We start from the raw sequence: 12711 nt of genomic DNA on the forward strand, positions 1-12711 counted from the left end.
TTTCTTTCTAGACAAATTTTTTCTCTTCCACTCGTGAGTAGATTTTGTGGTGCCCTATTGACTTCCTTGAAACATAATTTCATCAATAACCCCAACGTTAACAGAAAAATCACCTAAAACTCAGTCATAGCAACCTTCTGAAATCAGTCCTTCAAAGCCAAGGAGCAAAATAGGAAGGCAGCAAAATAATACAATCCATTAGGAAAAAATCCTCAAATTACCAAAATCATCTAGAAACTAAATGAGGGTACTGTGGCAAGAAGTTGGAAAATATTCCTGTTTTCACCATGGTCGATCAGGTCTCTGAAAGGAGGGTCTGTTGGGTTTTTATTAAGAGCATAGCAATATATATCAAGATAACTTTAAAGACTCTAACCAAAAGTGTGGAAAATTTGTAGTAGGAGAATTAGTACAGTTTAGTGTAGATCTTTAAATTCAGTGTGCTGATGAAAAATTTCAGCAGCTATTAAGCAATTAATAGAGATTAAACATTTTTTGCTTTGAGTGGCCATTACAGCAATGTCTTTTTAGAAGCTATTTGGTAACCTTTAAAAAATGAGTAGTAGCTCTAATTCTAAGAAGTCTAAATACAGGGAGATAATTTCCTATATCTTCATAGATAAGGTGAATAGATAGAAATTATAAATTCCAGTAGCTGTTAACTGCCTCTAAGTCTATCCTTTTGTACTGTGTGCTGTATACACCGTAGAATACCGTCTGTAACTATCCTACAGGAATGTAAAATAACAACATGAAGACATCTGCTCCAGTGGCAAGAATGACTTGTGAGTAAAGGAAAAAAAAATGCACCTTAGTAAAAATTAGACTAGAAATGAGAGATTTGTCACTACACACTAGATTGCATAGCACTCCTTGCTGCATCTAATTCCTGAGCACTCTGTAAATACTTGAAAAAAGCTTGATCCACAAAATTCTCCCTTATTTGGACTTTGTTCAGAATATTGTAGCTTCAAAGACTTTATGGTAAACCAAGGTTAATGACATAATTAAACGTGACGGAAGTAGTTAGAGGAAAGCTTAAAATGAGACAATTACTTTTACCTGGGGTTCAGATGTGGCTCTTCTTAGAGCTTGTTACAGTAAAGCTGCACCCAAAGACTTTCCAGTTCTACCTGATGTCTGAAAGATATCAACATACTTGAAACAGCAGTGGCTGTTTGTGCAGTAAAGAGGGAAAGACAAGTAGAAGATTGCTGAAGGAAAATGGGATATGGTTATATTTAAAATAATCATAGAAAAATGTATTTGCCCTTTCTGAAATACAAATAGTTTAGATAGCAGTTTTATAGTTGAGACATTTATAATTAGTCTAATTGCCAGAGAATTTGTATCTGATGGACAAAATCTTGATATAGATGCTAATGGATGCTGTAATTTGGATGAAGAAAACTGGATAAACACACCATTCATCTTAGGCTCAGTTTATTCTCTTGTTGTATAGGGTATGAAATTTATATCTCAAACCATCAAGCATTTACAAAATATAGTAGAGAGTTTTTGTCCCCTTTGCAAAACTGATCGATTTAAACCAAACTCAAAAAAGGTATAAATTTATATAGCAGAATATTTACAGTGCCTTGTTTTCCTCAAACCACCAGAATCATCTAAAACAAGTAAATTCTTCTAGTATCACTTTCCTGGGAGTCTTGCTCATCCCCAGTCCCAGACAGATTTAGCCTTCAAATACCTTCAGACCAGACACAAGAAAAAGACGTAGTTCATGATTTACCCGTTCCACCCCCAGACAGTCTGTCAGTGTCCAAACCACAGATATGTGTTATGACGTTACTCATTTCTGAGAACGTGTCACTGAAATTACAGAAAATTATATTTATTAACAAAAATACTGAAGTAACAAGTGAGATTTGAAGGTGATTGTTAATAAGCCCAAATATTAATCTTTTTATAATGAAAGTACTCTTTTTTAAAAGGCAGAAACTGACCGTTAGCCATAGAAGAATAATACAGTAAGCACCTCTACTTAGAAAAATTAATATGCTTCCAAAGTTATATTTGAGAGATATAAAATTCATGTCTCATATCAAGGTACTGTTTATAACAGATAAGTATAAAGAAAAGGTGTAAACCTGAACATCAAAAAAGATCACTAGCTTTCATAGTCTTGCTAAAAAGTAAGCCTTTAAAATAAGAACTAATTTAACTTAATTACCTTCATGAAATGATTAGAAAACTTCATTCACGAGAAAGAATTCTATAAAATGAAGTGTTTTTGATGTTGCTATTTGAATAAAAAAAAAAATTGGTATCTGTTGTACAAATACATAAGGAAAAGAGAAACTTTTACATTAATATATTATAAAATAAAGAAAGTGTTATCATTCACTAACTGGCTGAATATATTTGGATCTCTTCCCTAATACCTAATTCATAATAAAAAAAATCAATCTTTACCTCACAAACACTTTGGGGTACAGTTCTCTCATCTGTCAAATGAGGGAGTTGAACTGGACGATTTCTACAACCTCTTCATAACTTTTATAATCTCATATTCTCATCTTCAGAGACTGTCCCTTGTAAGTCTGTCCATCCAGGCAGACTACTGTCAGGACTGTGAGTGCAGGTTAATTAAGCATGTGAAATTCAGCACTAGGATAGTTAGAATGCTGCAGGTAATTTAGAATCCACCAAAAGTTGTTAAAAAAACTCTGTCTTCAGAGAAGTTACTTATTTCTTGTTTTTAAGGACAGTAACATTCTAAGACCTGTACAGGAAAAAGAAACGCTGTACCACAAGTACTATAATTATTTCTGAGTTAATTACAATCATGAGAAAACAACTCTAAATTATAGAATATTTCTGTACTCTGTATCCTGTACACACGAAACAATAATGTCAAAAAGCTCATATAATGAAGTAAGACTAGCTATAGATAACATCACTGTTTTTAATCTGCTCAACCAAATTCTCAAACTGTGTAAAAACCACTTACTGTTTATTTTCTTATTTGGTTATATTTGTTGTTCATATGAAGTAAAGAAAAAGCTTTATCCCTAAAGTATTTATTATAACATGATTTGTAACAGAGGAAAAACCAGAAACAATTGTGTTGTCCAGCAGTTTAAAAGGATATTTACAAAGACAAGGACATATTCTTAGAAAACCACGTTTAGTCAAAAAGCAGGTTACACTTTCTTAGGAGAAAAATTTATGGAAAAAAAGGAATAGAAATCAGTACATTGGTATATATACAGATATTTCAGCCTGTAGGTGATTTCTGTTTTATCTTCTTTCCACTTACATTATGTCAAATTTTCTTTAATGTGCATGTGTTACTTTGAGTGAAAACAAGCACTAATAATTTAGATTTACAAGAAAGTCAGTAGATGATAACTGACTTTCTTGAAGAGGAAGCTTTAGGGCAATACAACATCAAACTGGAGCGGATTCTTTGAGGAGTTTGCCAGCTGAGTTTGCGTTGAAGAGACCCTTCAAATACTACACGTTACAGAGCATCCATCCATCCTCACACTTTCCTCTTGTTGGCTCATATACCACAATGTTGGGGTAGAGCTCATGTCACGGGAAAGAAAAAAAATTAGCCTGAATTTTGATCTTCAAGAAATTAATTTCACTAAAAGTTCATTCATGTGTCAAAGAAAGATATGAAATTGCTCACTTAAATGTGTTGGCTAATATTACGATATTCACATTTTCTATTATGAAATTTGTATCATGAGGATTACTAATAGCAGAAACAATGATGTGTTTCCTGCACAGGTTGAGAAAACTGTTAGAGCAGAGTACGAGCTGGAGTACCTGCTACTTGAAGGACATTGCTTTGATACAAGGACAGAACAACCCCCTCGGGGTCTGCAATTTACACTAGGCACGAAAAATAAACCTGTTGTGGTTGATACAATAGTGATGGCCAATCTTGTAAGTATTACAAACATTTGATTAGTAAGATTTAATTAGATGTTTTGGTAAATCCTCCAAGTTTTTATAATAGTAAGGCGAAATAATCTTTATGCTGCTATAGCTGAACAGCAATGCAGCAAACAAAATGAAGTCCTTGAATAAGGTAATCAAATCAAACAAAAGTCAGGGGAGTCATACTTGTAGGATATACTTTTACAGGTAACTATAAAAATCCTCTTCCTTGAAATTCAATCATAGAATTCATTCATTCCACAGTTAGTAATCATTTCTAACAAATCATTTCATCATTTCTTGGATGAGTCATGTATGATCTTTCTTGAACAACTGGATATATTTTTAGACCTTTAACTCTGTGTTCAATTTTTCTTGTCATAAAAGGGATATTTTCAATTAAAAGCAAACCCAGGTGCTTGGATACTGAAATTACGCCAAGGAAAATCTGAGGATATTTATCAAATAGTTGGGTGAGTTATACAAACCACTTTTAAATAGGTTTTCAGTGATACAACCAAGATCGTTAAAACAACTGAAATATCCAAAAATACCATTACTGTAAAAACTACTTATAAAATCATAATATCTGCCCTATCATTGTTTTATTATAAAAATGTATAATGTATGTCTATATATCTTGTTCTTAACTCTATCTTCTTTACTTTCTATTTTTTATAGATTTTTTTCCATGAATTAGCATAATTCATATGTTTATTATTTAATGACCATAGAGTATGTGTTATACTTTATATAACAAAGCCAATACCCATTGGCTTAAAACCACAATTAGCTTCTACTACATATCTGATAGAATGGCTAAAGTTAAGAAGACGGACAGTAACAAGTATTAAGCGAGAATATAGAGCAACAAGAACCAGCATACACTGCTGGAGGGAATGTACAGTGATACAACTACTTTGGAAGAGTTTGTCCTTTTCCTAAAAATGTAAACATGTATCTACATACATATGATTCATCCATTCCACTCATAGGTATTTATCCAAGAGAAAAGGAAATACATGTCCATACAAAGACTCGTGTATTAAAGTTCATAGAAGCTTTATTTGTAATTGCCAGAAGCTGGAGGCAACCAAAATGTCAGCAAATGAAAGGATAAGCAAATTGTGGTATATCCATACACGGAATACTATCCAGCACTAAAAAGGACTAAATTATTGATGCATGTGCCAACATGGATGAATCTTAAAGTAATTATGCTGAGTGAAAGAAGCAAGACAAAAAAATGCATCTCGTATGATTCCTTTTATAAGTTATGAAACACTAGGCAGTACAATCTATAGGTCAGAAAGCAGATCATTGGTTGCTTGGGGATAGAGGGAAGCTGGGCAGGTAGAGGTAGAGGGCGGTCCCCCACCCCACCCCAGTGCTGTTGAGTCGATTCCGAGAGGGCGGTACTGGTGATAAATACAGGTGAGCGATTCAGCCGTCCTTGCCCTTTTGCAACTTATTGCAGTGCGAAAGATGGTTAAGAAAGTTAGTTATTACTGTACATTGTATGTGCTATAAAAGAGTGATGTGGTGATACAGAATATAAGCAGAATACACTGTTATATTTATATTTACCCTTCCAAAGCCTTGGTTTCAAGGCATAATTCAGGAACTAGTCATACACTGCCTCAGCTTCTTTGATCTTGTACAAACTGCACTGCCAAGAACTCAGTGTTTCTGTATCTTCCGCTGCTGTTTCACCATTTTTATTTTGTATTTTTGCAAAGGAAAAGTCCTTTGGAACTAGATCAGGTGTGATTCCAATCTTTTCTGTATCACTAACAAACTAATTATCTGTGTAACCTTGGATGAGTATCTTAACCATTTGGAGCCTTCATTTCCTCATCAATAAAAGTGGATAATCCTACCTGCTTTGTGGGGTTTTGGTAAGGACTAAATAAGATAATTATCATAAAATGCATGTCATGCACATAGAGTGAATATCTGTTTTCTCCCCTCTTGTGCCTTCTTCTTTACAAGTGTCAGTTACAGAATATCAGTACATTGTAGAAAACCGTGCATTAGATTAGGTTCTATTTTATCTTCTTTACCATTGTGCTATGCATGCACAGTCCATAAATGGAAGTTCATGGGGAAAAAACGGTCCTTGATGTTGTATGGTAACTGTCACTAACATATTAGTGGAAACTAATTTTTCTCACAGTTAGGCAACTTTTGGTAATAGAAATAATTTCTAATTTGTATCACCTGTAAACAATAAAACCATATACTTTCTCAGTAATAATTTACTTAACTTCAAATGTGATTAACTTTAAATGTCACTAGATATTTAGAATGGAAAAAACAAAAATGAGAGTGTGGTATTCTGGAGCAATTCCTTTGAAACTAAAGAACTAGTAATGAAAAACAGGACAATGTAAAATATAGCGAAAGTAGAAATTCTGTTTATCCCCATTTATTATTTAATTCTAATTGATACTACATTTATATTTAGGAAAAATATACCTGAGACACACTGAAAAGCTGAGCTAAAATAGCATTGTCTTGAGTTTCTAAGTTCAGATTTTAAAACTGTTACCAAATTATTTGATCTTTTTTTATTCGCCTTTTCATTTGTTAGGCATAATTCCCACATGTGTGACTTTCTGTGTCTGTCAACCTTTTTACAATCTTTAACTGCAGATCATCTGTACATATTCACTGTTGACTGTTGTTTACCTTGAATACAGAAATTTTCAATAGAATTATTCTCTTCTAGAAGAGAAAACCTGTGTAGATCTACTTTATAGATCTACAAATGCTCCTGAGTTTCCTAATTAAAAATTATAGATAATTTGAGATACTTTATGTGTATTTATATATGTGTGTTGTGTTTATGTATACACCTTCTAATATGCTAAATTATCACTCTGTACTTTTCACTTGAAATCTTGAGGTAAATTTTCTCCACAGACTGCCAGATTTGTATTTGTACATAATTTTGGTTTGGTGCTTTTGAGACTTGGTACCTATATGTTTTATACAGGAGGCAAGGGAGGTTACACACGGGCTTTCTATTTTTTCTCTACAGTTTAGCTGGACCCATCATAAGGTGGATTTGAACTCTCTGGCTCTGGCAATGGTTAAAGCTTACTCTTGGTGGAGCACATTTGTGGGCTCTTAGACGTTCTCGCCCTTCCTTAACTCCCTGGTCTCAGTTGTGCACATCTCTATCCCAGTTGACTGACCACTTCTAGCACCTTCCTCAGCCTCTGGGCATCCAGGGGTACCCCTACAGCCTATTTTTCCTAAGGTCCCCTCGTCCTTTCAGGTTGCCATATTGGCAGGACGTGACTACCCCTTGGAAATAACAAAACCAGATCATTCTCCTGCTGGGCTACATCTGATCCATGGGAAACACATGACTTACCCAGCAAACTCTATGATGTCATGCCAGTCGCAAAGGCAGCATCACTCTTCTTCCCTTCAGTTAAAGCACTAAGGCGGTCCTTCCCAGTTATCAGATCCTAGTTTGTGATCCCGTTTAGCTTCCTCTGCCTCGCTCAGCTTCAGAAAGTACATTTCAGAATGTCTTTCCCTTAAAACTTCAGGATTAAAACATAGTACTCCGCCTCACCCATCCTTCCTCTAGAAGGTGTAATAGTGGAAACACACAGCCTGGCAACAGCTCTCTCCAAAGAAGCTTTTCAGCTTTCATTTCACATAGTCCCTTCTCTGAACCTTTTTATATGCTTTTGTGTGTGTCACCTCTCCAGGGGGCAGTCTGCGCAGAACAGTGCTGGTAGAAGCAGATGGCTGTGCATACTCCTTTTGTCGTCTGATATCTATCTGATTGGTGTCTCAGTGGAAACATTCTAGCATCCTTTTACTCCTCAAAATCTTCTCTTTAGTTCTTTACCACCACATGACGAGTGGTTTATGTGAATATTACTAAATTCAGTACTCATCATAGTTTTTGTATGATCAGCACCTGAGCAACATTTATGACCAAAAGCTCTTGAGAGTTTTGAAGACATTGGACATTTCTACTATACAGGTTGGAATTGATTGTTTTCTAGTGGGAATTGTCAACAGGGCTATCCGACTTTGGTTTAACTACCTCATCTGGGGAATTGGGCATAAGGGGGAGTCAAAGGCACATATTATCACCACAGTACCAGAATTCCCAGGTCTTCATTTTAGAAAAATGTTAAACCATGTATTATAAATCTTACTGAACCCAGAATATCTACTAATTTGACATCTGATTGCATTCTGTCTTTGATAAAATACAGTCCTACTTTATATGATTTTTACAGTAGAATTTTTCAATATAAAATGAAAATAGCATCAAAAAAATCATTGAGCAAAGTTGTTACATTTGATTTGTTTACAGTTTTGAAAATAAGAGAATGAAATACACTGTAAAAAAAAAAACAACCCAGTGCTGTAGAGTCGATTCTGACTCCTAACGACCCTAGAGGACAGAGTAGAACTGCCCCATAGAGTTTCCAAGGAGCTCCTGGCAGATTCAAACTGCTGACCTTTTGGTTAGCAGCTGTAGCACTTAACCACTACGCCACCAGGGTTTCTCAAATACACTGTGCGTTATGTAAAATAGAAACATTTGACTATGAAGATAGGCATCAGACATATTTTCAATTTCGTGAATTTAATAATGTACTTCAAATTTTGGCATTTGAAAATAGCTAGTGGATATTTAAAATTTCTTGGACAGTGTAGAATTCTTTTGATATATAAACAAATTTGAATTAAGTTCAAAATGATGATAATTTTGAAAACTGTGTGACAGTATATCTTAATTCACTATAGAAAAAAGCAAGCATGATATATACACGAGATAATTAGTGTTTATTGCAAACTGAATTTATTGTGTTATTTATACCATCATAATTTTGTCTTACCTTGAAAAAAAAATTTTTTTTGAAATAATTATGCATGTTTATGCATTTTTCTACTTTTAGGCATGAAGGAACTGACTCTCAAAGAGACTTCGGAGATGTCATTGTTGTATTAAACAGCTTCAAAAGCAAGATACTGCAAGTGCAGGTGTGTGAGGCAGAAGCTTTTTATGGGATTTGTTCTAATACCAAGAATTATATTTTTTTATCCTTAGTTAATTAACTGATTAATTTTTATTTTATAACTAGTTTTGATACCTCAAATATATTAGAACTCTGGCAGTAAAAGGAAGAAGAGAATTGATTTTATAAATTGAGGGGAAAGCAAAGAGCTTAAAGATAGAAGGAATTTTTATTTGAAGTTATAATCTTCTGTACCTGTAGTGAGTTATTACAAATTAAGTCCTAGAAATGGGATCAAAAACACAGGTTGAAGAGTTAGCCCTGAAAAATAAGGAGTGATCTTTCTTAAGAAAAAAAAAAAAAAGGAGAAAAAGCATCTTTAATGATGGCAGGTTTAGTTCTTTTGAATCAATCCTCCTTCTTAAAAGTGGTAAAAATGCTGAATAAAAATTTTTTTTTTAATCTGAAAAGCAATGAAGAGCTGACAGTAAAGAAGTAATAAGGGTAATAAGGGACTACAAAGCCAGAATTAAAGAGAAAATAAGAGCCTAGTGAAATGAACAGCATAGAAGCTTGCATTACCCTGAGAGAGCTGTTAGTGCCCTGAGAACATTTGGCCATCCTGGCAAACTGGAATTGTTTTAACTCAATTTTCTGGGTAATAGGGATAGGAATTAAAACTGAGAACCCACATGAAGTGGGTAATCAATTAGGAGACCTTCTCTACAATAAAGTGGCAATAGTGTAAGGAGAAAGTTGACCCATAAGTAAATTATCTCACATAGTTTAGTTTTTTAGCCCAAATTTGTCCTCAACCTAAGTAGTCCAGGGATCCCCAAGCTTTGGGCTTGCACTGGAGTAGTTTTAGATTGACATGGTACACAGGCATCTTGACAGAAGTATCTGTAAATTTCTGGAGGAAGATAACTAAATCCTAAGCTACAAATCGAATTTTTCGTGTACAAAGACTAGCATGTGATCAAAGATAACCAAATACACAATTAAAACCAGCAAAAGCAGCAAACAACAGAAAACAGACACACAAGCACTTCATATATTAGAATTACTGACACAGACTCTGAAACAGTTATGCTTACTGCATTTAAAGAAATAAAAGACAAGTTTGAAATTAATTGCAGGGACCAGGAAAGTATAAAAAGTATATATCAGTTTGTTTTAAAAAGCAAAACTTATGAAATAGTACAAAAACCCAAACCCATTGCTGTCAAGTTGATTCCGACTCATAGTGATCTGATAGGACAGAGGAGAACTGCCCCATAGGGTTTCTAAGACTGTAATCTTTACAGAAGCAGACCACCAGGCTTTTCTCCCGTGGAATGGCTGGTGAGTTTGAACTACCAGCCTTTCAGTTAGCAGCCAAATGCTTAACCATTGCACCACCAGGGCTCCCCCCCCCCCAAAAAAAACCAAAATTAAGAATTCAGTAGATGGGTTTAACATTCCTGAAAAGAGAATTAGTGAATTCAAAGATAGGCAGAAAAAGGTGTCCTAAATGCAATAGAGACAGAAAGAAAAGGAAAATACAGCAGAGAGTATAAAAGAAATAGAAAACAGTTAAAAAGTCTAAGATACTGGGAACCAGGTTGCCACTTACTGTTTTTGTGACCTTGAACAAATTTCTTAACCTCTTTCTGTCATGTTTTCCTCATCTGTAAAATGGAGTTAATAACAGAACCTTACTTAACATGTATGGTTGTTATGAGGATAAGATAGTTTAGCTTTGCAGAGTGCTGAGTATATGTTTACTAAATAAAGTAAGTTTAAATGGAGTTTCAGAAGATGATGAAAGAAAAATAGAATAGAGGTAATATTTGAAGTAATAATGGCTGAGAATCTTCCAGAAGTGGTGAAAGATAACTCTCCCCACCAAAAAAAGATGTGTTGCTGTTGAGTTTATTTTGACTCCTGGCAATCCCATGTGTTTCAGGGTAGAACTGTACTCCAGTAGGGTTTTCAGTGGCTAATTTTGGGGAAGTAGGTTGTCAGGCCTTTCTTCCAAGGCACCTCTGGGTAGATTCAAATTGCCATCTTTTTGGTTAGTAGCCAAGCACTAAACTGTTTGCACTACCCAGGGACTCCTTGACGAGGCTATCAATTGCATATTCAGCAAGTCCAGTGATTAATAAGCAAGATAAATAAAAGGAATTCCACACCTAGATTCCTGTTGGTGAAACTGCAGAAAGCAAAGAGAAAGTCTTGAGAACAGCCAAAGAAAAGAAAAAAATACCTTCAAAAAAGCTATAAGTAGACAGTTGATTTCTCAGTGTAATGATGACAGCTAGAGGATAACTGGAATGATACTGGAGGATGCTGGAATAAAAAAAAAAAAACAGAACCAGTGTGATACATGGTAAGCACAAAATATAAGGTAGAATTTAATCATATAATATTGAATTATACCACTAATTACATCAAATGTAAATGGACTAGATGTTCCAATAAAAGGCAAAGATTGTTATATTGGATTTTTTTTCTTTAACTATATTTGTTTGTAGAAAACATACCTAAAATATAAGAATACAACTTCAGGATGAGGATGAAAAATAAAAATATGGCACAAGTATACTAGTCCAATACTAACCTAAACAAAGCTGACATAGCTATGTATATATCAGAAAAAATAGATATGAAAACAACAAGTATTAATGATAAAGAAGATAATTTTATAAAGATGAGGCAGAAAAGAAATAGAATGATAAGGAGAAACAATTCTCTGTCATGTTGGGTTATTTTTAACTTAGTTCTTTTAATAACTGATAAAGCAGACCAAAGCATCAGGAGAGATATGGAAGATATGAAAAATGTGATTTTAAATCATGACCTAATAGATGTATAAAGAACACAACACCAAATACAAAGTCTTTTCAAACACACAGAAAAAATAACATTACATTTTGTTGAAAAACAAATTTCGAAAGAATGAAATTACACCTAGTATGTTCTCTATCTGTAGTGCAGTAAAGGTAGAAATCAATAAGCAAAGATAACTAGGAAATACTCATGTTTGGAATCTCTAAAATCAAACAGTAGGCTACCTAAGCTGTTACCTTATGCATTGCCTAGATCATAAACTACTACATCACCAAATATTGCCTTGCATTCCACTTGATAACCTATGCCTAATCACCAATGCCCTTGATTCTGTGCTTGCTTGGTTCCTACATGCCATTCCCGCTCACTTTTGATACCCTTTAATGACCTTGCCTTCCTTCTTCATTTATAACTTACACTCTCACCTTAAATATATTTATTCTGGTTGTTCCAGGTGAACAACCCAAGAAAATCCAGACCAGCTGCTTGAGTTTGTAACTCAACCCAAACACTTTAGGGCCAGCTTTTCAGCTAGTTTTATCCTAGTCCTGCAAACAAGAAAGAAGATATTCTCTCTGGGGGGAGGAAGGGGAGCCTATCCCATCTTTAGATAGTTTTGACTATTGAAAAATTGATCAAGTTTTGTTGTTTCTTGAGCAGAAATTTTTCAGTCTGTAAACTGGTTCTAGTATGACCTCTTGGTCCCTAGTATAGAACAAGTCTAATTCCCTCCCCACAGCTATCAAATCTTTGAGGGCATTAATCATGTCCTAACTGATTCAGTCATTCTACAGCCTTGTCATACCTAGGTCCATCATAGGTTGTGCAGCTATTTTCTAATAGACAATTTTATCTCTTTACCATTCATCTCTCGGCATTACAGCAAAAAGACAAAAACAAAAAGTAAGGTAGGAGGACAAGAGAAAGAAAAGACAACATGGAGAATCAGTCCTTGAAGTCCACTAATAAG

At 34.5% G+C, this 12711-nt stretch overlaps 1 protein-coding gene across 1 annotated transcript in view; it reads left to right on the forward strand.

Annotated features, from left to right (window-relative positions):
• Window positions 1-12711, forward strand: part of UGGT2 (UDP-glucose glycoprotein glucosyltransferase 2) — a 186039-nt gene that overhangs the window by 140761 nt on the left and 32567 nt on the right. The window contains exons 28-30 of the mRNA XM_003409644.4: window positions 3760-3918; window positions 4300-4385; window positions 8850-8934. Coding sequence (XP_003409692.1) covers window positions 3760-3918; window positions 4300-4385; window positions 8850-8934 — 330 coding nt within the window. The remainder of the gene's footprint in view (window positions 1-3759; window positions 3919-4299; window positions 4386-8849; window positions 8935-12711) is intronic.

Source organism: Loxodonta africana, chromosome 17, assembly GCF_030014295.1.
Source record: "Loxodonta africana isolate mLoxAfr1 chromosome 17, mLoxAfr1.hap2, whole genome shotgun sequence".
NCBI lineage: Eukaryota > Metazoa > Chordata > Mammalia > Proboscidea > Elephantidae > Loxodonta > Loxodonta africana.